Source organism: Pseudopipra pipra, chromosome 5 (genome assembly GCF_036250125.1).
Source record: "Pseudopipra pipra isolate bDixPip1 chromosome 5, bDixPip1.hap1, whole genome shotgun sequence".
Lineage (NCBI taxonomy): Eukaryota > Metazoa > Chordata > Aves > Passeriformes > Pipridae > Pseudopipra > Pseudopipra pipra.
In genome coordinates, this window is record NC_087553.1 from 21,159,311 (window position 1) to 21,186,550 (window position 27,240).

The 27,240-nt window shown below is 38.1% G+C and overlaps 1 protein-coding gene across 1 annotated transcript in view; it reads left to right on the forward strand.

Moving 5' to 3' along the window:
- Window positions 1-27,240, forward strand: part of POLR3B (RNA polymerase III subunit B) — a 75,161-nt gene that overhangs the window by 38,419 nt on the left and 9,502 nt on the right. The window contains exons 20-26 of the mRNA XM_064654867.1: window positions 6,434-6,643; window positions 8,417-8,575; window positions 9,958-10,075; window positions 11,406-11,548; window positions 22,184-22,287; window positions 23,197-23,363; window positions 25,621-25,734. Coding sequence (XP_064510937.1) covers window positions 6,434-6,643; window positions 8,417-8,575; window positions 9,958-10,075; window positions 11,406-11,548; window positions 22,184-22,287; window positions 23,197-23,363; window positions 25,621-25,734 — 1,015 coding nt within the window. The remainder of the gene's footprint in view (window positions 1-6,433; window positions 6,644-8,416; window positions 8,576-9,957; window positions 10,076-11,405; window positions 11,549-22,183; window positions 22,288-23,196; window positions 23,364-25,620; window positions 25,735-27,240) is intronic.

A 27,240-nucleotide genomic window follows, 5' to 3' on the forward strand; every position in this document is an offset into this window, starting at 1 on the left:
AAGTAAAAGAGCACTTCTTTAGCTTTGAGGAAAAAAGAGTTTACCTCTGAAAGTTGGAAAAATTAAAATGAAAATTATGCCAGTCAGTTTTACTTACTGAAGACCATATCTGCAGATCTTAAGACTTAAAATAAAAATCGGATAAACTGGGACACTTCTGCTTTTTTTGTTGGATTTTATTGATGATCATCATGACTTTAGAGTTTTCGGCATAGCTGCAGGATTGGAATTTTTCTCTTTATGCTGTGATGTACTGTGTGTTTCCAGACAAAAAGATTTAAAAAGTGAACTCACAAAGAGAGACAGAGCAGAGATTGAGGAGCATTTCCCTGAATAGTTGAGTAGGTGACCTAAAAATAAATATATAAATAGTTAATATTGACATCAGAGAATAAGAAGAATTGAAATGTGAAAGAGAGTGATTAGTTACTTGAGCACTTTCTGCAGCTGTAATTTAGATTTTGGACTTTTTCTGTTTTGCATGAAGAGGGCAACTAATGCCTCAGCAAAGTGACTGAAACAAAATTAATTTCCTCTCATATAATCTGACAGTGTCGTATCTGGTCACTCAAACCCAACTGTTCTGTAAATTGGCTGTTGTGGGTAATTGACACCAGGTAAGTTCTAATCCTTCCTTTAAAGCACAGCTAAAGTAGCATTAAAGTGTCCAAGTAGTACGGCCCATAATCAAGCCAGAGCAAGTCCCACAAAGGACCTGAGCAGTCCTACATCGTTCACAGAGCTGTACTCAGAGTAGTGCTGCACTTGCCACTTTCGTGTCTCGTATTGATGGCTTGCTTGCAAGTTGAGAGCTACAGTAGCACAACTTTGTGTCATGAAGAAACTAACACTTCAGTTGGGTTTACTAAACCTTTTGTTTTGTTCTGTGTGTTCAAAACTGAAACACTGCACCTTTTGTGAGGCTTCTTCAGCATAATTAATAGCAAAGTAACTGCCTTATGCCGAACTGTCATGTTCAGCGCATCAAAACAGCAGAAAATAGCAACAGATGTATGTTCTCCCTTTAAATTAAAAAAAAAAAAGGGAGGAGGGGGGGAAGAGGAGCAATGCAATCCTTTTCCTTACAGTTCTCCCCTGTCCCATTATCTTTCCCCCACCCCCGAGTCTCTATTTTATGACTATTAGTCTCAGAAGGTTTGGTTAGTTACCACACACAGTTAAGCAGGATCAGTGTGTACAGAAAGCCAATTCAGTATCTGTGGAGTTCTTTTGTAGTTTTCTGTGTGAAGGTTTTTTTCCCCGTTTTGTTTTGAGTGTCATTTGCAATTCATTGTCTGTGTTTTCTGAGGTTGGTGTATTCAGCTGCTTTGACCCTAGGTCTTGCACATTTAGCTCCTTGGATACAATCCTCTGACGTTCCTGCTGACGCGAGGAACACAAAAGCCATTGAATATCTTGAGCAATAAAAAAAGCCTTTGTTTCAGTTTGTTATGACAAAACACCTGACTGAAAGAATAAGCAGCTAGATAAAAGTACGTTTTAAAAGTTGGCACATGACTTGAGCTATATTTTGTTCTGTCTGAAGTATCTGCAAACACCTGAAGCTTTTTTAATAACTGTTTTAATAAAAGCCACCATAAGTGGCAATATATAGGGGCAGAAAAGATTTTCTCTACACTTACTAACCAAATGAGATCTAGGGGATATTCCTGAAACATTGCACATACTTTTTTCTCTTATTTTTATGAAGAGATGCTTCAAACCCTCACCTTTAAGTAACCATCCACCTTTTGTGCTTTCTTTCCCCACACTGAAATTGCAGAGCAGGTCTTGGTCCAACATGTGGAAATTGATATGTGAGACCTCTGTCTCACTCCCTCAGCTGTCAAAACCTGGGGGAATGGAAGGAACCCTGGGGTTCAGACTGGGAAAAGAGAGCCTTGAGCTTCTCAACACTGACCCACCCCCTCTGACTACATCACAGGGCTGTGCCAGCAGCTTTGGACAGTCTTTGCTCTTTTTTAAGCAACATTAAGCCGGGGAAAGGTGTGAAAGCACAAGTAAATGGAGAGTGGACATCAGAGCTTGCAATAGGGTCTGAAATCTGGTATCCCTGACAAGTGCTAAAATATTAATGTTTCTTTAGGGTAGCATTAAATGTCCTGAAAAATACCTCCCTTTCATGGGTAGATGAGTGATCGTCTTGGATGCGCTTAGTGAGAAAACTGGATTTCAGAAATATTAAATTGAAATTAAATCCCTCACTTATAGATAATTTATCATATGTTGCAGGTTGAACTGTAAGACTGAGGGGAAGTTAGGTGGCAAATACAACAGCAGCTTCAAGGACCTCAGTTGAGTGTTGACATTTCAGTACAAGGTTAACAGCTGTAGCTTAAAATCTCAGAAGTATTTAAGATTAAAATACAAGATGCTGTACTGTTTGCATTCCATGTGCTGCTAAAATAATGCTTAAGAGAATCAAGGGCTTCTGCAGTTAGGGAAATAGTTTTAAATTAATATTTTTAATTCCATAGAAAAATAGAAGGTTTTACACACTACCTCTGTGACTGTGAAGTGTTGTGATATTACAAAAAAACCCAAAACCTCTTACTGTATCATGTACATTCTGCTTTGCTTCTGTGAAGTAGTAGAGCCCTTTATATATGGCTTTGCCTTATGCAGAATGTGTTATAATTGAGTGGAGAAGAATAATGTGCTTCAAGGAAATGAGGGCTGGTGGTTTTTTGGTCTTTGACACTTGTGAAAGGTTTGTTGATGGACTGAGAGCCAGAGTCCTCCCAAATTTTGTATGGCTATCCTATAGGCAGAGAATCTAAACAACCTCAAAGCAAAAACAGCTGTTGCTGGTCATCACAGCTGGATCTGGGTGCATTGTGGCCACAGCTCTGTTCTGCCACTGCTCTTTGAGGAGTGTTTGTGCTCTGTGACAGTCTCATTTTGACATCTCTCCCTGGTAGCAGGCACAGACGTGCTGAGGCAGAAATCAGCCAAACTACTTCCCCCCATTTACCCGTAATCTTTTTAACTTACTTCTTAATTTTTATACAGTGAAAGGAGAATTACTAATGTTTAACATCCATGTATTAACATTTAATACATGTACTGTGAAAATCTTTCTGAGCAGAGTTGGAGCTCCCTGCACAAGGTTTACTACAGCATTTAAAAACTGTACTTCTTCCTCTCTTGGTTTGTGCTCATATAGAAGGACAGAATAGTAGAAAATCCATGGTGAAAACAGGGAAAACACAGAAATACAGCAATTCTTTTCTTGGCATGTGCAGTAATAGCCCTTTTGGCTCAAGTAGGTTGATTTCTGTATCCTTGTTAATTGTGACTGTACAGTTTAATGTTGCTGTAAGTAATACACCAGAGAATTGGATTAACACTCATTTTAGCTGGCTGTTTGTTCTGGTGTGTTCCCAAAACTTTCTGCATCAGAATAACAATGCCTCATTTATGCTAAATATCAGTAGATAGCATTTTTATAGTGATTACTTCACACTGAAGAATGATCAAACGATACTTTAAAAGAAAGAAAAAATCTGACAGGAAATGGAAAAAAAGGAAGGAATGCACACGTGCATTCAGAATATATCAAGTACTGAGAAAAGCAAGAAAATTATCTTTGTTATATTCAGGTCAACCTTGTGTGTTTTGCTTTAACCAGGGCTAATTACCAATGAAAAAAATTGGTTCTTGCTGTTGGGATAATTATAAATGCAAGTCATTGTGAGCAGGGTTTGTTATGGTGAACTTTAATTATACTTTACTTTTCCTTGGCTGTTTGGCTGGAGCAAACAAGGACTCTGTTCTTTCAGAGAGAAAACAGAAATAAAGCTGGTGACTTCCTTCGTTTCAGTGCCCACACAGAGGTCTCGTCCCAACACACCAGTCCTCAGAAGAGAGCTGCTGCTTTATTTTAAATAAGCAGATTGTGGTTTAAGGCTGTGGTTTGTTAGCCCAGTTTAGAGAGAACATTATTTGTATAACCATTAAATCCTAGCAATTAGGAATAATATATAGCATGCTTTTTTGGCTAATTTATTTCGCTTGTACTCTTGAATCACTCTCTAACTAGTTTCTTTCCTGCTAGGATATCTGTCATAGATATATATGTTTATGTTTTCCATTTGATATGGTATTTGACTCCTAAAGAATAGCCTGAATACAGTTTATTACTGAGTCTCAAAATCTCAGTAATGTCAGTCTCTCCTGTCTCCTGAACAGTAGCAGTTCTCTTTGACTTATCTGAACCTCTGGTAAAAATATGGGCTTTGAAATATGTGACACATCTGAAGAGAAATCGTTTGCATTACCTGAAATATGTAAAGGTGTCATCTGAAATCCTTGGTTTGCAGGAGACTTACACAGATTGTTACTGGGCTGCAAAGGACAAGTTTAGCTATCTGGTGCTCCAGACTTCATCATGTCGTAGCATCCCCAACCAGTGAACCATAGCAGGTGCCACATATAACCATCTCAAAGGAGAGAAGAATTGCAAGAATTTCAAAAGTGAGGTTTGGCATGACTTGCTCTGGAAAAGATTTTTCTCAACATCAGGAAAACGTACCTATCTTTGAAACATTTAAGATGAGCTTTACAGTAGACAACCTATACTGAAAGCACACAAATTATTCATTCTAGATGCAGAGGGGAAAATGGTTTAAACCTTTAAGTTCTTAATTTGGAAGTAGATTTTCCTATCTGTATACTGGGAAAACCAGGGTTTTTTAATCAAAGTACAATGAAAACAATGTCTAATTGAATTCTAAGAGAATATTAGAAATAGTAGAGCCTTCAGATAGTGGGGTGACTGCAAAGGTCTTCAGTGTTGATGAATCCAGGCCCTACCAACTTGTGTCTTACTGGAGAAAAAAAATACTGTTTAAGGATGATTAATTTTCTTATCCAAGACAAAGACAGAAAAGCAACTGCTGAAAAGCAAGAAACAAGTAAAGCCTGTCAACTCTACCAAATTTTTCTTGTCATTTGAAAAAGCTGTTCCCGTGGCTTCAAATCTACTTTCCAGAACTAAAAAAAAGCCAGGTGTGGAAGAACCTGCTGTAACAGTTCATTTTCAAACAGTATGTGTTGAGCTGTCTCTCCATTCTTATCCTTGGGAAGGATAGACATGTTGTGGCTTAGGAGAGAAAACTTAGTAGCAAGGACAGGATAGATAAGTCTTTGGAAATGCCCCTAATGCTGCCTGGTTTTAGAGATTTGATTTTCTAGACATTTTATGTAAATACAGGCATTTGGAAATTGCAAGTAGATGCATATGAAATGTGAAGCTGACCTCCCCTATGGACAGATTTGTGTTCAGATGTGCTCTTCTTCAGATGTGAAGTCTTCGTTATACACTGGCTACTTTGACCTTTCCAAGAAAGCAGCCAGACTCTGAAATTGCAGGAGAAAATAGAAAAGCCTTTGAAAGACTTACATCCTAAGCACAAGTACTGCAGAATATTTAGCGCTTAAAACTTTAAAACAACTTCTCAGACTATAATTTCTTAATTGCTCAGAGACATAGCATAGTTGTGGTACAGCAAACTCTAATAACATGAGATTGCCTTAACTTTTGTTCTGCTACACAACGGTTTATGTTTCCCTGCTGGGTGTTAATTATTTTTTCCTCAGATTTCAGAAGACGTTTTGGCAGTCTGATGGGACAGGGCCAAAAATTTCAGTCTCAAGCTGGGAGGTCTATACAAAGGGTTGAATTCTGAACTGTAAATTTAAAATTAATTTCATGTAAAAAGACAAATATATTATGAGTGAACTTCTACTGTAGTCCTTTTAGCAATGATGCTTCTAACTTCAGAAAGTAAATCAGTCTTGGCTACTGCTAATGGTATGCTTTGTTCATGCTTTGTCACATTCTAACACAGGCTACTGTTGAACTAATTATTGCCCAGAAAAAGGAAGGAAATATGATGTGGAAGATGCAGAACTTGATCTACAGTTTCTCTTGAACTCAGTGATAGTCTTTCTATTGATTCCCATGAAATTTTGGATCAGGTCTCTGAAACACAAGTTCAACTCCACAAAAAAAAAACAAAAACCACTTGTGGATATGAGAACAATAAAAGCAAACTTCCTACTTGCAGTGTTTGGTGTCATGATTAAAAAAAAGTCTTATTTGCATTCAGTCAAATGGCTTTTATTTTGTTGTTGTTGTTCTTTCTGTATTGATGCTTAGGTTTTCCCTTTTCAAGAAAAACTAAATAATTCTTTCTGGAAGCTTAAATGAAGAAACTACTTACATGTTTATTTAAATATAATAATGTAAAGTTGTTTTGATTTGGTCTCTTTTATAAATTTTTCCCCTTCTTTTCTTGAAGAATTTCAGTGTGGTTTTAGTTAATTTGCATTTAGGTAATTTTTTGGCCAAAACATTTCTAGAAAACTCACTAATGTTCACATACTCTTGTTTTTCTCTTACATGCAGGTACTATTGGATACAATCAAAGAAACAGGATAGATACTCTTATGTATCTCCTAGCCTATCCACAAAAGCCAATGGTAAAAACAAAAACAATAGAACTGATAGATTTTGAGAAACTGCCTGCTGGACAGAATGCCACAGTCGCTGTGATGAGCTACAGTGGTTACGATATTGAAGATGCTCTTGTCTTAAATAAGGCCTCTTTGGACAGAGGTAAGAACCATCACTTCTTTCCCACTTCTCTAGTGTGTGCTCTAATACATATTCTAATAAACTTCTTGTCTTGTAGTGCTATCCTGTAATAACTCTTATTGCAGTTCTAAGCATTAGATTTCCAGTTCAGAAACTGAATTCCAAAACTCTTTCGAATGCTTTTGTTTGTTTTCTGTGTGAATAGTGATTGTAATTCCATGCTTGCAGTAGTGCGGTGAAATTGCCAACACTCAAATAGACTTCTGAGCCCAGATATTATAAGAAAAAATGACTAACTTCTGACCTCAAATAAAAAAGTGTAAATACTTAGCTTACAAAAAACATAAGGTATTAGTTAGTCTGTTCTGTTGGGGTTGCTTTTTAGATGGTTACCTGAACCTTTGTTCTTTAGTAACAGAGAGGTCTCATTATTTTCTCCAGTAACATAAGCAATACACGAAATTAGACTTGTGAATATATTTAGGAAAGGAATAGAACCCGAGGCAGTTTGTGTTGTTGTGAGCTTGGTGCTCTGAAGGAGCAATTGCAGTATTGCCTACTTTCTGAGAGAAAATAATAGTGTTGTCCAAAGCAACGTAATTCAGCATTTATTCAGAGTTAAACTAACAACCCGCTTCCTTAAAAAAATATCAACTCTGCAGCACAGTATAGTAAATGTACATAAACACCAAAAAGGTTAAGTGAAACCCATGTGTGCTCTCTCTCCACACTTTTTCAGGGCTTTATGTTAATGCTGCTGGGGGTTGGAGAAGAGTTGCCTGAAAACTTAGTCTCTCTTCTCTCTCTTTTCTAAATAAATTCCTTTGAGAGCAGACCCAGTGCGGTGATCAAATTGGTTTTAGTTTCGGGTGGCCAAAATCAGATTCTTCCATCACTTCATTCCCCCCCCCCCTCCAGCTCCCTTCCTCCTAGTTGCTAGGCAGCAATAATAGTATTCCTAGACATGTATCTTTGGCATTAATGTCTGCTGCATTTAATTTATGCCTTCTTTTCTAAAACAACAACAGGAATGATTTAAAACTGAATGTTTTCTGGTAGACTGGTAACATTTACAGGGAGAGCTGTGGTGCTTGTCAGGAGTTGCTTGACATAATCTAAAAATATAGATGTACTGTATGTGGCCATAACCATCTTTCAAATAAACTGAATTAATGCAGAATTACTAGAAAGCCTTGCTCTTGGTTGTCTGTAATTCTAAATGTGATTAAAGTCTTTGGTATCATAATTAGTTGCTGTACTTGGAGAGAAATTCCAGAGATGCTACTTTTCTCATCTGAAGCCAAAAATCCCTTATTTTATAACAATATATGTAATTCAGAATTCTTTCACTTGGGAAAAAAACAAGTGAGTAATGGGATGATTATGTTAAACACTCAATCAGTACTTTCCTGGTAGACTAGCTTGTGTCAGCCACAAACATGAGTAAAAGTTCAAGTTTCTTAGAACTCATGAAAGGAAGAGGTGCTGTTCTTGTCCTGTTACAGTCTCTTCTCCTATGTTTGGTCTCACTGGGGACCGCCAAAGGTAAGAGAAATGATGTGTGCATGTGTGTGTGGAGATATAGAAGCAGATGAGCACAATTCAAAATAGGACTGTAGTCCAGTGTCTAAAAAAAGTAATATATGTGGTCTGATGTTTAAATTGTTAACCACTAGGTATCCAGGTACAATGTTATGCATATTCAAGCCAATGAATAATCTAACTAATTAAAAAATATTTTATATTCTGTAGCTCAGTAGGTGGATCAGCCTTCTTGTTTGTGTTACATTTTAGGTTTTGGAAGGTGTCTTGTATACAAGAATGCCAAGTGTACGCTGAAGCGCTACACAAACCAGACATTTGACAAAGTTATGGGTCCAATGTTGGATGCAGCTACCCGGAAACCAATCTGGCGCCACGAAATTTTAGATGCTGATGGTATCTGCTCTCCAGGTATGTGAAACTGCATGTTCATTTGTGGCATGTTCAGAATCTTAGTAGAAATTAATGCTCTGTTACTGTTTCTTGTGCACCTGGTTTTACACTTAGTGTTTTGGGGTTTTGTCATGAAGGTTGACAGTATTGTAATGGAAAATAAAAAAAAGGTTCTGAAAGCAGTGTGGTACCAGTCATGGGGGGGGGGGGGGGGTGTTCTGCATTAGAAAAGGAAGCTTTATATTTAAGTAGAAGAGTGAGTCTTTAACAGTGAGAATCTGTTGAAGCATTAGAGCTTGTATTCTTCTTATATCCCCAAACTGGCAAATTTTTAGTACTGTAGTTTTTTGCAAGTTGTCTCTCGTGTTCTGTTGTTTTTTTAAGGATATAAATAGATTCCTTGCTACTTTGATAGCATGCTGTCGGTTAATGAAGTTGTTTGAGGAATTAAAACTGTGTGGTTTTAACACTTTAGAAAGATGTTTGGAGAGAGATAAGAAAATAAATACAACTACATTTACATAGGAGGATAGGTGTATAACCTTCCAATGGTAGTGGATTTGAGAAGGAATCCTCCCATACTGTCATCCTTCAGTTAGAAAATGGCTTAATAGATCTGCTGAGATCCAATAAGAAAGGTGTTGTAAAAGGCACTAAACTTAATTCCATTATAGCTACACTATTGGGTCAATTTTGCTCTTTAGCACATCACAATGGAGCTTTCAAAGTTAATTAAGAAAAAAAAGGCAAGAATCTTCTGAAGTATTAGGGTAGATAGGACTGGGTTGGACTCCAGACTGAGACTGTTGTCAGTATGTGGGTAAAAACCTATTTGAGATGTTTCATATGGACAGAAGAGGCACATACTGAAGTTTAGTGTAATTTTGTGAAGAAAATGGGAGGTAGGTAAGTACTTGGAGTGAAGTTGTTATCACTGGGCATGTTACTGATTTGTTTTCTATGTGAGGGGCAGGATAAGGGAATGGAGTGGGAAAAAGCTATGTATGACACCAGAATGTAAATGCAGGGAGAGATTGATGTCAGAAATTTAGATGTGAATTTCTAAAATTTGTTCATTAAAGTGTTGCTTGTTAATATTCTCCATACTTAAAACAAATGACTTCAGGTATTTTTTGTGCAGTCTTTTGACCAGGGTATGTTGAATAGCTGTTCTCTCAGTACACCCAGCATGCAAGCTGTTCTGTTTTGGTTTACTAAAGAAAGCTAGTTTAATGATTCCCTTACCATACAATATTTAGTAAAATAACATGGCATACTTCCTGGGCATGTTCCTCCCAGTTTGTTTTGCAGCTTACCTTTTTTTTTTAAAGCTTAAAATGTATTTCTAACACAGGTAGCCAGATAGGGTTTCATGGTACTTTTTTTCTTGATCTTTGTAGGTGAAAAAGTAGAAAATAAGCAAGTCCTTGTGAACAAGTCTATGCCAACTGTGACCCAGACACCTCTGGAAGGAAGCGGAGTGCCTCAGCAGCCACAGTACAAAGATGTGCCAGTAACGTATGTTGCAACATAACTTTATAGTTGGGGAAGGTACATGGAGGAAAAGTATCTGGGAAAATACTAACTTCTAGAAAACTCAAAGGAATAAACTTCCCTCTGCAAATTAGATCGAGTTCTCTAGGCCTTGATTTTTCATGGTCTTGGTTATTCTCAGAAGTGTGTGGCCACTTACTTACTCACTAATAAGTTTGATTCTGACACTTGGAACACTGGAATTATGAAGAGAGGGAGGAACTCTCCTGAAGATGGATGCACAGAGAGAGGTATCCCTAAGTAGGTTTGCAGGAGAAAGTGAGGAGAGAGGTAAGATAGTGGAAGAGGGGAGAGATGTCACTCATGATGAAATGATGGAGAAACGGGAGAAAAGTAGGATGAGTGGGAGGACAGAGAACATGTGTGTACTTAGGGAGGTGGCACATGTCCTCTATACTGGCTCCCACAGAAAATGTCCAGTGCTGACTGGTGCTCAGCCTTTGCCTTGACAGGCAGGAGACCGGGAGATGGAAGTCTTCCTGTCTCAAGGGCTGACAGTCAGCTCATTATGGCCATTCCAATTGGAAAAACACCAGTGAATGGGAAAGAACAATCAGTAAGAGGTTTTCCCATCTTGTCCTGAAAGAACCAGAAAGGGCTTCTGAGGTGTGAGATTAAAATTTTGCATTAAATGTAAAAATAAATAAATAATGAAGGGCTTGTCACTGTTTTGTCAGGAATAGCCTTGACAGTTTGGTAAATTAGCAGAGAGAAAGGCAAGCAAGTGGTGCCCAGATCAGAAAGGCAGAAATTGCTTTGCTGTACATTTTTGTGTTTCATAAACAATAGAAAGCTCTGGGTTTACTGCACAGTAAAAAATATCTTATTACTTATTCTTATTACTAAGAAGTGAGGCAACAATATAATTTTGTTCTTAAATATTCAAGGTATATTTCTTAAACTCCCTCCTTCAATTATAACTCTATATTTAACATTTTTTTGTTTAACTGAAGATCAAGAAATTTAAAATATATAAGGAAGCTTTTGCTGTCAAGAAGTGCCCATGTGACAAAAAAATATACCTTGTTCTTTACAGACTCAGCTTAATTCTCCCTTAGTTTCTGTTGTATCTCTTGAACCTTTTATTTTACAGAAACAAACTGTACTCTGGAACTTACATGTAAACTTATGTATGGGTAGCAAAGAGTTTATATATATATATATATATATATATATATATATAAAAGTTCCAAGATTACAGTTTGGCCAGAAGCTTACCAATACACAGATAGTTGTTTGCAACTTGTGTTTGGTTCATCGAAGTAAAACTAATGTTTTTGGCTTCTTCTACTAGCTACAAAGGCGCCACTGACTCTTACATTGAAAAAGTAATGATTTCATCAAATGCAGAGGATGCTTTCTTGATCAAAATGTTGCTGAGGCAAACTAGACGTCCAGAAATTGGAGATAAATTTAGCAGTCGTCATGGGCAGAAAGGTAAGCTACACATTTAATAAAAATAAATTCATGTTGTGTATGCCCACTATACATACCCAATATCATCATCGATGTTTTCATTGATTGGTTCAGATCTTTTATGAATACAGTGACAGAAAACCATATTCCTTTTTTTGGTCGAGTTCACCTAATTTAGCAATGATGTTTTTGAAACTGAGGACAGGTATGGACAAACACAACACTCAGTGGACTTATGAATCTGGAAAATAGAAAAAATACAAAAAAACAAACAAACAAAAAAAAAACCCAAAACAAAACAAAAAAAAAAGGGGGGTTGACGTTTGGTTGGTTTTTTTTTTCGAAGGTGAGAATTTGGGTTTAGGTGATAGGTTTGTCAATGGGTTATCGAGAGAGAGAGACTGGAGAATAAAGTGAAAGGGCCTATTCTGAACAGACAGAAAAGACCAGAGATTAAATGGAAGGTTTGCAGTCATCTGTGCAGACATACTGCTCTAAAGACTGAAGATGGATAGCTCAGAGCAATGGTGTGAAAGGGAAGCAAATCAGGAACACAGCTAGGAGTGTATCAGCAGAGACTGCAAATAAAAGGAAAATGTTTTTAAAAATACACCTGGGACATGGTCTGGAGCACCTCTGGATCTTCAAACCAAAAACTGAAAATGGGTACCTGCTAGGAAACTGCTTGGTGATGTGTAGTTCTCAAATTTAATGTTAGTCGTAAGATGAAAATCAGTAACCTGTTTTCTTATCTACATTGGACTCCCTTTGACCCTAATGTCAGAAAAAATGTTTCAGATCATTCTCTCTGAATCTCAAAGGGTTGAGAGGTGTGAGAGGGGTGTTAAGAAAGAAATGACTGAAAACAATCTGACTATGACTGATTTAAAAACATGCTTTAATCTGATTGGTCTTAGTGTGGGGACAGGTTTTGACATGTTCTCATCTCTCTGTACACTTGGAAAATCTAGATTTTTAGTATTTGCAGCATGACTTTCTGCCTTACAGTATGTGCTGTGCTCTTACCTGAATGTTCTAATCTTGTTACATTTTTAGGTCTTATTTTGGTTTGAGAAGATTGATTGGTCTCTTGTCAAATGTGGTGGGGAGGTAAAGCGTTTGATATTACCAAATCCTTTTCACTGCAGCACATACACCCCTTGTGATCCTGCCTTAATAACTACTGCAATAAAAACTTACTTCCTTGCTTTGACTTCTGAGGAACTGGAAGCAGAACACTGAGTGTGAAGCACACTAGCCTCTGACATTTAGTGACATAAGTATCTTCTAGGCCTGTGTGGAGAGCAGAGGGAGGGAACTGAGGAAATAACGGGACATGGTTTAGATTTGAAACTCTAATACTTAAAACAAGTTGTAGGTAATGAACTTTGCAGAAATACATCAAATTGCAGTACTAGCTAAGGGGCGTCTTGCAAACCAGCTGGCCCTTTGTGAGCAGTGTTCTCTTTGTCAGAAGACACATGGGAGAGAGTGTTTTTTGTTAGGAGGAACTCCCCGAAAGCATCCCTTTCAGCACCTTGTGACACAGTCCCACTCCTCTCCCAGCATCATGTTGGGTTTGACCTTGTGCTGATTCACCAATTCATTTGTTATGATCCTGTATTCTTGGAGCAGAACCAAAGAACTGTGTGAGCAAATATGCCCTGGAGTCAGCAGAGGTCTGGTACTTGACAACGTCCATATGTAGATCTGAGGCAATGATAAGAGATGAAACTGCAGCATATGTCACTAGTAGACAGGCAGTATGCAGCTCTGGAGCTCTCTTAAATGAAGCTTAAACAGAATCACCTCCAGCATATTTAGTGCTTGCGTGATTGAAAGAGGTATGAAGAGTGGTTGCTTACAGCTGACCCCAGGCACAAGCAAGAAGTGATTCCTATGGAATGTGACATTTTTATAATGTTCCATGCCACTGTTCACTTCCTTACTCATGTCTGTAGCCCGAAGTCAAACTTGAACTCCTTTATGACTTTCCAGGGCTATGGAAGTACATAAGCATCAGTGGCAATGAGATGGCCAGGTGTAACTGAAGTGAAAGACTGTATCTCTGTCATGAGATGCAGAGCTAACCACAGTAATCCACATTTCTGCAGTCTCCAGGTTAGGTGATCAGGACATCTACCTAGAGCAAACTTGTCAATTAGAAGAGATAAAATGGGTGCAGAAGGCAGTAGTTGATCACAATGTCAGCTGTTACCAGGTGTTGCCTCAAGTTTGTGTGTTATTATAAGACTAGTGAACACAGTTTTTCTCCACCTCTCTCCAAGGTCACCCGTACTTCACAGTGTCTTTCCACAGACCCACAAAACTGGTTCTTGAAACTCTGTATTCTCAAGAAATACTTCCGTTGTTTCTGTTGTCATTAAGAAATAGAAACTCTTCTGATGCACACTGAAACATTTCTCCTGATTGTATTTTTAAGATGGCTTTTGATCTAAAAGTAGGAAGTTATTCTCACTGAGTACCCAAGCGATTTGGAAACCAGTACTGTTGAAGGTTTCAAAAAATTAAAGAAGCAGCAGTACATTCTTGACTTTCCTTATAAAATCCAGTCTAGTTCTTAGCCTTATAGGATAGTTTCAGTAGGTGAGGAGAGAAAGATTATTAGCTTCAGAGGCAAACAGAAAGAGCTGAACAGTTGCAATGATTCAACTGCCCTATTCCTTCCTTTTCTCAGGGAGGGTCCTCCTTCAGGAAGATTTTGTGTAGAGTCTCTTTTAAGTACTTCTTTAGTCTGATGCACAGTGAAGTTGTGGAGTGCTTAAAAGCCTATGACTGCTGTTAGAGCAAAGCCTATTTCTTGATATATTTTGAGCTTCACCTAATTAGACCTTTCTCCTTAGAAGTGATAAGCAGCATTTTAGCAGCGAGTTATTATATAACAATACAGTTGGTACTCTGCAGGACAATTTTTCTTACTAGAATTAAAAAATGCCAAATCCCTACAAATTATATTAAAGAAGCTGCTTGGTTAATCATGATAAATATGTATGGGGATTTGCATGAAAAAATTAAGCAGGTTAGGTTTTTCTCCTTATTTGGGCTATTGATGTGCACCTATTGAAAGAATTAGTTGAACAGAATTTAAATGGAACTGATTTTCATATCTCTTAAAAAATTAAGAGAAAGGATGCTCCACAAATCTAGAACCATCAGAGAAGAGAAAGTGGAAGAATGACAGAAGGAAACAGAATTGTGTCAGGCAGGCTGCAGTATTTCTTTAGGGTGCAGAGGGCCTTCCATACCACTAAATGTACATAAGGCATTTCACAGTCTAGAGCAAACCAATACCTGTGGAAGTCCCATGGTCATAAAAAACAATATCCTAAATGCTGTAGGGAACTTTGAGAGCACCCATTAGTCTGACATTGCATCAGGAACATTGCAGCTGTTGTGTTACAGAGTTTGCAGGCATGTGCTTGTAGCTGTGCAGTACATCAGTCTGTAGTAATCCCTTGTGAGCAGGGGAGTGATCATATTCTAAATTATTACAGTCTACTAGGACACATAGCCTTCCTGGTAGTAAACCTCCCAGTTCACTGGCTTGTATTGTGTTATGGGAAAAGATGTTACAGTAAATGGGAGAAAGGAGAAATAAAGATAAGATACCTTTGATAGATACTAAGAAAAAATACTGACAAGAACGGTTCCCTGTTTTGTGACTTAAGTATACAACAAAGAACCAAATACTGACAATGACAAAACTGGAGAAAAGGTATGAAAAGAAAAAAATCTCCTTTGGTAGCTGTTTAAAATTATATCTAGTATCAGCCTTCTCTGACATCAAACCGGGGAAGGATCAGTCATAACAGAAGAATATAGACAATCATGAAACAGAAATCATAGTATTAACAGTTTAACTTTTTCCATTGAGAGAATTTTTAATTAACCCTGGATTCTTCTCTCATCTTTGTCTAAATGCAGGTGATTACCACTCCAAGTTTAATTTGTGAGTGTTAGCTTTAAGCCTGTTATAGGGCCATTTAAACCCATGATGAGCTTAAACTAACAAGTACCATGGTTCAGTGAGAAGGAGAGAAAGCATATTTCTATCTGTATTGTTAATCTTTTTTGTGAAATATTTTTATTTTCTAGAAGGAATGCATGAAGATGATATTTGATTTTATGGAATCGTAGTAGTATTTTGAAAATAATTAAATATGTGCAAAACAAGAGATTGCACAAACCATGTCTCAAGTTTTTTTATGGTCTTTTTCCTGTATTCCAAATTGATTTGTATTTCAAAGCTGTGCTTTGTCACTGGGGCAGAAGGAAGCAGAGTAAGGGAATTAGAAGGTGTCTGGGATACAACAGATTAAATCTCACAAACCAGCTTTAGCCTTTTGTTACAGAAAAGCCTTTCGTTAAATATGTAGGTAGATTTTGTATGCCTCTGTAATAATACAGATCTATGTCACTGCCTCTGTGTTTGCTACCTTCTTTGTGTCCTCTCACATGCCAACATGGTATTGGCAAGGGTCACCACTTCTGGCATGTCCACCACACCCTCTTTTCGGACAAGTCCATGCTTTAAGTGCACGCCTTCCAAACTGCCTGTAAAAGGTTGCCTTTCCTTTAAGGCCTGTCAAGAAAGAAGTATATGGGGAGAAGGAAAAAAAAAAACCAAAACAAATGAGGCCACCATGTTGTGTTCTGAAATGCAAATATTTTGCTCTATTTCAATATTCATCTTCAAACTGGATGTTGCTGGAAGATCTTTGGGATGGGGACTGTCCCTGTAGTCTGTAAAGTCTTTAAGCTTCTGCCATCTCACAAATAAACAGCTACCTACCAGAGACAATTTATCCTGAGCTGCAGGACTTTGTTTTAACTATGTTGCATCACATATTTTCCAGAAGGATAAAGAAACCTTTTTTGTTAATTATTTTGTTGTTTTAATCTTGTATTCTTCAAGCAAAGTCACTTTTCAAAGCACAGAAGGCTAAAGAGTTGTTAAGCTAAAGAAGCTTCATCTGAGTTCCATACAAACTAAATTATTATATTTCCAGATTTCCTCTTGCTTTGCTACAAGTCACAATGAGGAAAAAGTTGGGCTCCTTTGATGTGAAAAAAGCAATATAACACTTCTCTGAAAGAACATTTCTCAGTCTCTCATGTGAAAAAGGATTAACACCTCCAACAAAGGTCCTGTAGATCACAGAACTAAGCAGCAATACTGAACAGTATTCCTGAGGAGTGGAAAAACTGTATTTAAGCAAGAGATTGTTTGAACTGGCAAACAGAAGCTTTTTAATAGCTGAAGATCTAAGATAAAGGATTAAACCTTTCTGAAGTATCTGCACTTAAACAACTCTAAAGACAAGGAAGCAAGTTTAAATTCATGAAAGATGGTCTTTGTTTTCCTAAATGAACCATGTTCTTTAGTGTCAAAACAAAATCCATTCACAGCATTGTCAACTACATAAACTTCATGACAATACTACTTATCTAACAAAGTCGGACCTTGCTTACTTTCTGAAATTTTTTGCTAGTTTGAGCATCTGCCTTCTGCCTGCCCAATTTCATAGTTGAGAACAACTTATCTTTCTCCTTTTAATGGGCACTTGTGCAGTGTGTATAAGCAGAACATGTAAAATAAGATGTTAGTTTTAAATGGCTACTTGTGTCATTTTCCCCCATGTTACAAGTCAGACTTAGTACTTTATCTCTAATAGAACATCAGTGGGTTTATAGTAATTAAATGGTTGAAGTGGCATTAAGAAGAATTTGCTGTTATCGACTGCAGGAATGTGTGATGATTAGTAGTTATTAGGCATCAGGAAAGGAAGGGATTTCTTAGCTTATTTTTATCTTCAGAAGTTGAATATGAGAAAATTTAAGAATGCTATTAAAACTTCTCATGCCATTTTTTCTATTTATTTTTAACAAAACCACTGCTTGGCTTGCTGTCTTAAGAAGAAAATCACAGCATTTTTTTTATCTCAAGCAGCAAACAGGTAACCTTCTGACCTTTTCAGTAAATCCTCAACTGAACCTCTGAAATTAGGGTGATTTAGCGTTTTATGGCACAGAATAAAAATCTCTAATTCTGTTTCCAAATAGTGTATCCTGAACACACATTTTATTAAGCTCCTGACTCATTCAGCCATGTGTATTTTGTAAAGTTCCTATGGTTATTGTTTTACAATAGCTGCTTCCAGAAGCATTGTAAGGGTTTCAATTAATCAGCTCTTTGTGTGCTTCAGACTATGCAAATTTATCACATCAGACCATTCAGCAGCTCATGGGAAAGCAGTGTACAAACTGTATTGTCTTCTAGCACCTCCTCTCATTTAGAGTGATGTTTTTAATAAGAAAACTAATCAAGTTTACTTATGCATTATTTATCTGTTAATTTTAATTCTGTTCTTTACCTCTTATGTCAAATGGGATGTAGCAAGTGATATGATAGATCAGTGAATGATTCAATATTGAACAAAGCTGATGCGATGCAGCACTTTTTTCTTCTAGACTTGTTTTATGCTTAGTTAGCCAACACAGTATGTAATTAGAGAGTTTTGAAGCAGCTGTACATTTTTTGTTTAGCCTTACTAATTTTTGCAGATCTGTTTGTCACTTGTCCATAATATACAGCGCTGTGCTACAGCTACAACTTCGCTTAATTATGTGACGTAGTCTTATTTCTCAGGAGTATTCCCAAATTCTGGCAGATCTGGTAAACCAAAAATAGATGCTTTTCAAGTTAGTTTTAGTTCTTTTGACACCATGTCATTAGAATAAGTAAACAAGTGCATTTAGTAATGCGCTTCTTTTTATCTTGCTGATAGAAGCTGGTATTACTGCTGCTTCTATTCACTTGGTCTCCTTTGCTCTCTAATGTCCCTCCTGCTGGTAGTAATTAGTTTTCTATATTAGGTTGTTTTGACTTATTTGATGATTTTTTTTTCATTTGGCATGTGTGTGTATAGAAGGCATCTTATCATAGCCCGGTGAAAAACTTTCCCATACTGTTGTGTTTTGTCCCTGCCCCCTTCCATCCACCCCCCTTCCCCCTCTGCTAAACTGGGGTTTTACAAGTCTGGGTATGTTCGTGGCTGTCAGCAAACTGTAAAACCAACCACATGAAAGGTAACAATTCTGGAAACCCAAGTTTCTCCTGATTAGGAAAAGAAACTCTAAAAGGACAAAAGTACAGGGGTGAGGGGATCTTTATGCTCTGTCAGGGCCTTGTGGAGGTACATGGGTTTGAGATGCTGTCGGCATTGATGCTGATAACATGTGTGGGGCTGGGGGCCATCATGCATAGTCAGGGGGCTGTCATTTACTGGCTGGCATACAATAGCATTGAAAAACGCTGCCAATGGCTGTTTTATACTTGCATGTTAAACCACTGTAGATGTCTGATTTAGGTTTATTCTAATTTAAACTGTTAGCCTTGCATTAAGCTGCCATGCTCATTAATGCAATTTTTTTTCTTTTTGATGTTGTAAAAATTTCGTAGCATTTTCACTGATTTTCCCTCTTAAGGTGACATTATGAAATTGATGTGCAAAGTTTTTTTCTAGAATTTAATTTGTTTTTTGGTTGAAAAGAAATGAGATGTTGCAAGCTGCTAGATGCTTTTTTTGCTCAAACATATAACCTTCTAGTTAATCCACATTAAAAAAAATTTTGTTTTTTTGCTTTGTCTACAGCCTTTTCTGGTTGCTAATATTTGATTCTTGTACTAGATGAGTCTCCAGAATGTATAGGTGAGAGGCAATTCAGGCCCACTGCAGTATAGCACTTAGTCTCAAATTGTATTGCTCCATTTCAGATGCAGCATATAAAAAACTGTGAGAGGAAGGGAAGTAAATGAAAGTCAGTTATTTTGTATGTTCTCTGTGAATGCTGGGGATCAATTTTCATGTGATGTCTAAATCAGTAACAGTTAAGAAATACTAACCTGTAGTAAAGCCACAGAGCAAAATTGCCTACTAGTTTTAGTGTGCCCTATTTATGAATGTTGTATGAGGAGTACTTGGGCATCTCAGTTGTGAAATGCAGTTCATACTCGAACAGAGCAATATTTGGAACTTGAGGCTGTCTTAAATCCAGCCTCTTCTTTTCTCTTTACTGTTTTATTAGCCAGTTGCAAGTGATAATTCCACTTACGTGGATTAATTCACTTGATCGCTTTTTTTGCAGCTGTTGGCTTGCCTGGTACTCCCCTGCTGCAAACCCGGCTCAGTGATCAGGCATGAAAAAGAGTAGCAAATTCAGGAGCTTAAAGTGCAGACCTGCAAGCATTAGCCTCTCAAAGAGCTTCTGAAGGCAAGCGATCACAAAATAAAACCAGGTTTACATTTTAAAATGAATTGAAGTTATTTGCTTTTAGAAGTAGTGTTGTGCGTAGGAAAGGTACCTTTCAGCTTTTTTAACAGTTTTTTATGAGTAAAAATGAACTTTCTTAAAACATAGGGGAGAAAGAAGCTTCTCTCTGTCCTCTAAATACACAGACATGCTATAGATCTGTTAAAAACTCAGCGATTTCTTAAAATACAGAAGCTTAGAATTGAGGCTTTTTAGCTTTCCCTTTTCTCTTTCTTCTTTTTTTTTCTCCCTCTATAAAACAGAAAACTTTATAAATGGCCTAGTGAGCTTCACATTGCTGGATTCTGTCTAAATATTTTGTTTTTAACTTCTAAGCTCATTATGCCGTCTTTGTGTTAACTTGTATTAAAATCTGTCAGCTATGACTGGTCTCATAACCACAGTCAGCGGACCAGAATAAGTTAATTATTTACTTGTGTCACTAGTGCTCTTCATCTAATGAAATGCACAGCTGTGTTAGATCTGCAGTTGGGTGTGTAGGTCCTATTGTTACACAAGTCAGCGGAGGGTAGAAGCCGCTATGATGGAGAGCCCTCAGTTCTTTCTGCTGTTCTGCCTTTCTGTGTCGATTTCATGGATCTTTTATCATTCACTTTCACACAAAACAAACAACACAGTGGCTGTCTGCTATGGGAACCAGCTTGGCATAGAAAAGGTTTTCAGAGCCTAAAGTAATTTTAAGTTAGCTAAGATTTAATTTTTGGCTTACAGGTGCCACGAAGTCCAGATGCAACCTAATGCTTTCTTAGAAGTAAATGCAAATAAGACGAAATGTATGCACCATATTGCATACACAAGAAAGTATGTATAAAATTTTAGGACAAAACAAAAAGCTGTGCACACAAGAGATAGGGTGTTGGTGTGTTGTTTTGAGTTGGTTTGCCTTTTTTTTTTCATTTTCAGCAAATGATTGCTGCTTGGCAAGGGCGGGATGGAAGGATGTTATTGATTTATCACAGTAGAACAATGAAAATTAGTTTCAGTAGGTTTAAAAACTAAATACAACAGCACGCACACACACCCCTTTGCCCCAGACTTTCCAATCCTTTTTTTTCTTCTCCCTTCCCCCACACTTACCATTCTCATTCCATTAACTACTGTCCCATACACCTATCCCTGTCTTGCTTGGACAGTGGAAGAGGAGCTCCCTCCTGAGCAGACGCCAATATCCCCCTGTGAACTGGCTGGTCGGGGGATGCCTTTTTAGGGATGTAACCAGTACCCTCAGTCTTCCAGGAGCCCCCTCCACTCCAGGACTGTTCCCAAAGTGTGCTCTGGCACAGTTGCAGTAGGCTGATCTCAAATAGCTTGCAGACTTTTTCAGCTCTAAGGGCTTCTGGAAGAAATTGTCCAGCTGAAACAGTAGCTTTGGTTCAAAGGAGTATGGGCTTAAGCAGCTGCATTTTAGCACCTGAATTTGAATGTCAAATCTCTTGATCATTTATAATTGCAATGCACTGATCTGTAGAATTCACTGTAGAAACAGTTGTAAGGGTTGTAAGGAAAATCTTGGGATGCATGATAGACCATTTTAAATGAGTTTGTGTGTTTCTGTTTACTCTTTCCTCAATAGTTCTAGAGTATGGAGGATTTTCTTTGTTTTACATCCAGTACTGATAGAGACTAAAAAAAGCTTCCAAAACTTTTAAAGGAACAATTTGTGTTCATGGACTGACAAAATCAAAACAATCTGTGGAGTGGATTGTACTTTGTAATTCTCAAAAGCAATCTTTGCTCAGCAAATGAATGCTACCTGCAAAAATCTTTGTTGTTTTTTTTATGTATTTTCCCCTGCTTATCTCTTCTCAGTCATTGTCAAAGTCCCAACTTGATATGTTTTTATTGACAGTATTTAGCAAAGATACATCTGATAAACAAATTTCAAATCAATAATAATTTTGTATGTCCAAAGACATATTGTAAGAGGCCACCTTTCGTAATTTTTTTCCCAGGAAATTATAGCATCAGCTTTAAAAAACAGATCTCCCTTGAGGTGTTCCAGTCTGACTGGACAGAAGTTTCTGATTGCCTCTGAAAACTGGACCTAAACTTTCTTTCCTAATTTGCTAACTCACAAATCACTGAGAGCTTTATGTAAGCATATGCTAATTTTGCGATTCCTGTGACAAGGGCTCTCTTCTAGTCTGCAGGTTGGGAGCACTGGTCACGGTAATGAATCTGGGTAAAAAGTGATCCATGAGAAAGAGAGGAGGAGGAAAACACTAAAGAAAATCTGGTGATGAGCGTCAGCCCTGCTGGTGGTTTGCTGTTTTGTGAATTGAAATGTTTTCTCTTCTGCAGGGGTGTGTGGACTGATTGTTCCTCAGGAAGACATGCCATTTTGTGATACAGGAATCTGTCCAGATATCATAATGAACCCTCATGGCTTCCCATCGCGTATGACGGTCAGTGGTTATGTTACAATTAAAGAGGCAGTGTCGCCCAATAGGGAAAGAGAAGGAGGTTAGCCAGAACAGACAAAAAAGCTTGAAGCATGATTTCACTGAGAGTATTCTCCAGTCATCATGCCACAGACTTGCTCTCCTATAAGTATCCAGCCCTCTGTTTTCACGTTTTGAAACATCTGACTGTAAAAGGAGTAGGGATGCAGGATGTTTGTGCATCATTCTCATTTGGTTCTGTATCAAGCTAAGAGGAATGCAACTGAATACTTCACTTGGACCCTTTCTGTTTGAAAATTTCTTCCTCTCCCTCCTCCTTCCCTATTGCCTGTGCCCACTAAGTTGGCTGGGTCTGACTGTGAGGTGAAGGTTGAAGAGGAGTTTCGATTACAGTTCTAGACCTATATATCTATATATCTCGACTTATTACATTATACCTGCCTCACTGGAACTGATGCAAGTCTTGCACCTGTGCTGCGGGGTCACACTAAATACCTCACCACCTGGCCTTTATAGGGGACCTCACTGATTACTTGGTACAGCCTCTGATCTTTATTCCTTTGTTGGCGTCTTCCCTTCTGTTCCCCCTGCTGCACTGCAGCGTGTCAGTCTCTAAGGCCATTTCCTACAGCAGACGGCCACGCTGGAGGATGCCCATTTTCCAGACAACTGAAAAAAGTGGAACTGCCTGACTCTGGATCTTAAGAGGTGTTCCCAGACCCTGCCATGAGTCCAGTTTTCCCCCTTTACACAAGTTCTTCCTTGTTCTTGGGTTTCTTCCACTCCTCTTGTTGCCTGTAGTAACCCAGACTGCCATGTCGGTCACTTTGCCTGACAAACTCATGCTGTGACCTGTCCAGCATTGTGCCCATACTAATGACCAGGCTGTTAACTCTGCTTTTCTTTGCACAGGTAGGAAAGTTAATTGAACTCCTAGCTGGAAAGGCTGGGGTCCTCGATGGCAGATTTCACTATGGAACAGCTTTTGGCGGCAGTAAAGTTAAGGATGTGTGTGAAGATCTTATTCGCCATGGTTATAACTACCTAGGGAAGGACTACGTAACATCTGGTATCACTGGGTAAGAATCTGCTCTATAGATTTAGATTTTTCAGGAGAGGTGGGAAATCCTGTTGGGACACATCTGAAAAATCTTCTTATGTCTCAGAGCAGGCACTTTCTCTTACTTGCAAACTGCTCTGTGAGATGGAGAAAAGAGGATGAAGAATGACATGAGTTTATTTTTTCTTAGAAGTATTTTGTGGTTCCGCGTTTTAAGAATTACTAGTGTGTGTGTTGCATAATGGGAATGGCCCTTGTGGTACATATGAAAATTTCCCAGCTTTTACTGCCTGACAAAGAAGCTAAAATCAAGGTTTTCTTTCTGAGAGATTGTAAGAAATTTCAGGTTTCTGTTGGCAGAAAGTCTTATATGCTTGGAATGAGATAAGTATTTTCATGTTGACTTTAATAATGCCGTAAATATGGATTTGGAGGCAAGCATCTGTTCCTTGGGAATATTTTGTGTGCGCTCTTTTTTTTTTTCTTTCTTTTTTTTTCTTTTTCTTCTTTCAATTATACAATGTTTCAGTCTGGCATAATACTCTAGTCTGGAAACTTCCTGCTGTGTTGATCAGACTGGCTTCTGAGAACAGAGTTCAAAGAACGTAAGATAGTTTAGGAACAGGAAAAGGCCATATGGCTTCACATGCCTGCCCTTCCAAAATGTATCTTAATCCTACCTTCCTGCTATTTTTATTATCCTTTCAGTCCCCTTCTTCTCAAGGAAGGAGTTTAGGTCTCTTTTGCAAGTTTTTTTTATATACTTTTTATTTTAATTGCCTTTCCTACCAACTTATTCCATATGTTGCTTCTCTTTTTGTTTCAAAGATATGATTTTGTTTTCCTTATTCACTCTATATTCCATAAATTGTATATTGAATATTCTGCTGTTGAAACACTTTCTATTGATGTATCATGGTAGCTTTTAAAAAATCTGACTAATCATGTTTCCTAGGGAGAATAAAATCATTTAGCTCTAAAAATCCCCCATCCTAAAACTTCAACTTTGTATTGCCCTATTTAGAGACTTTGCTTAAGGATACTGATATTTTTTTCCAAGCAGATTTCACAGGCTTAATCTGTTTGTTATGAAATTTGAAGGCAGATTTCATAACAATGCGAAAGTTTGCAAATTTCAGATGTCTAGTTAAGTTTTATTATTTTCTTCAATAATCAGCTTTTGGAGTAACACTGCGTAATGTCAGTAATGACTCTGGAAGGGAGGTGCAATACTGTTGTCTCCTGCTTGTTTTTACATTGTACAGACATTTATTTCTTTTTTTAATTGAACCAGTGGCCAAACTGAGTCTGTCTGTGTTAAATCATTCCTAGTTCTGAAGGTGGTAGTTGGGCTGAATGTGGTAGCTGGGAAATGACTGAGAGCTTTTCACTGTTGCTTTCTGATCTTTAGGCGCTTACACAGTTCTTACAGTTGGGGGTGTTTTTAACACAGAAATCTTTAGCCATTACTCCAGCTCATAGAATGGAGTAACACCCTCTATTGCTTACAGATGTTCCCAAGTTGATGCAAGTGCCTAAACACGATCCTCAAGAGCCCTTTACTCGGCTCATCTGAGCCCCCAGTGCCAGCCAGGGCAGCGGTTTTTGTCCTGTGGGTGCTGAGCAGGGCTGAAGGGGCAGCTGTGCTCATGCACAGCCACTCCAGGAGGGCTTTCACCCGTCTGGATCTTTGGTTGTGCAAGGGGTGGAGTGCAGGGAGAATTAGTGGATGAGCACTGTCAGGCTCATAGTGCACCAGTGCTAAGCTATTCTTGCAAATGCAAATTTCTTAAAGTATTCCCACAAAAAGGGTGTTTTGAGCATTTATGCTGTATATATTTGTTTACATATATGCTTACCTTTGTGAAGGAGTGTAAATAGAAATACCCTAAGTCACTCTTCAGGGTCTGATACATTTACAGTCTGTGTTGGTTACTGATGACACTGTTGAAACAGTCTTGTACAGGGAGAGGAGGGACTTACAGCTGAGACAGGCACCTGCAGCTGTAGCAGCATGTCTGCCCAGCACAGCACCAGAGTTCAGGAGCTTGTTCCTCTCTGGAGAGGATACAGCAGCATATGGTGTTGGAAGTGTTCAGAAGGGTTCCCTGGGAGTGGGGTTCAGACTAATTGCCCAAAAAGCCCAAACACGTTTTTGTAGGACTCGTGATTTCCAAATTGTTTTGAATTTCTCCTATGCACGACACTCTTGTCTCTCTTAAGTTGATGTGTGATAACTGTGAATATTGATTTTCTTTTGATTTTTATTCTTTCAGGGAACCTTTGGAAGCATATATCTATTTTGGCCCTGTGTATTACCAGAAACTAAAGCACATGGTGTTGGATAAAATGCATGCAAGAGCTCGAGGACCCAGAGCAGTGCTCACCAGGTATTGTTACAGGCTAAGCACAAAATTCTTGTGTGCATTCAGAAGTGTGCCCAGCTGACTGAAGCATATAAAACAAAGTTTGTTTACCTTCTCATACTTGACACAAAATGCTATGACCTGTTATTACACTGTTGCAGACTAAAAACTCTCATAGTAGTCTGTGGCAGGAGTTTGTTCTGAATGTCCAGAATGTGTGGTCCAAAACTAAGTCTGCTTCTCAAACTTGTTAGCAGTTGTTAAAAATACCACCTGCTGAATCACAGTACACACTGTGGCCCCTTCCTGTCAGATTGCCTATATCACAGGTATCTTAGAAGGTTTGTTTTTTCTTTAATTTTGTACTTTTACAATATCAGTTATAAGTAGAAGGAAGAAATTTTTTTTCTAATATTTCAACACCCTTTGGTAAACAGCAGGTTAATATTGATGCAGCCCCTGTCTTCACCTGTCAAGACAAAGTAAATGGATTGGCCCTAGTGTAGTGCAAGCAAGCATTAGAATAATGTGCAGCCCTGGTGTACTGTACTTTGCCTTGCAGACTCTTCCATTCAATTCTAAAACTGAATTTAGACTTGTATGTGCCAGTTTGCCGTTATCCCTGCTGGAGAATAGGGATTTACTTGTGCCATTTCACACAAGTAAATGTCAAAAGTTACAGAGATTCCAATAGTGAACCTCCATTTTTATTTGCCCCGTTATAAACATGTCCTCAGTTCCTTTGCACTAAGCCCGAACTTGGTTTTCTCTCCAGCAAAATGATTACTTACTGTGTTGGTGTCTTCTGGTGTCAAATTTTGAAGTCAAGCAGGTATACTCTGAGTAATAGGTAATATAAGCTCCTGAAGGTGGAGTGGACCCTTTGGGGAATTTGAAGCCTCCTGCTTTTACTGGTGCTACTTAGTTTTTCTTCTGAAAGCCAAGCTCTGTGGCTGCTTGCACTCACGTTCTAAATTGCTGATACTCCTTACTCACAAAAAAGAATTTAGTGGCACAGGCTTTGGGGATGCTTCTAGTGGGTCATTTGGTTCACCTCTCTTCATCACAGTAGGATTACTTGCCAAAACTTGCCAGAAAATTTATTTCCAGCTAATCTTGAATATTCTAGCAAAGACTATTCCAAATGTCCTTTGCCGTTCTTTCTATACTATTATGTACACCATTATATCTCACCTGCTTGCATGGTGGTACTCTTTGACCAGTCAAAATTTGTACTGATTCTGACAGTAGAAATCTTTGTACTGTTTTTAAGATGTAAGCACAGCCCTGTCTGTCCTGCCTTTACTCTTCCCTATAACAATCATCATTCATATTCTTTAATTCTTAATTTATTTTTATGCCTCTTATCATATGCATGGATCCACTTCTCTTGCTCTGTCTGTCTGCACAATAAGTTAGCAAGTCTGTCCTCTTAATGGGTGCAGCTTCTACCTGTTGATGTGCTGTTAGAGAATGGAGGTGCAGGCCTCTGCTGTATTTGATACAGAGGTGTCTTTCTCTTTTGCTTTT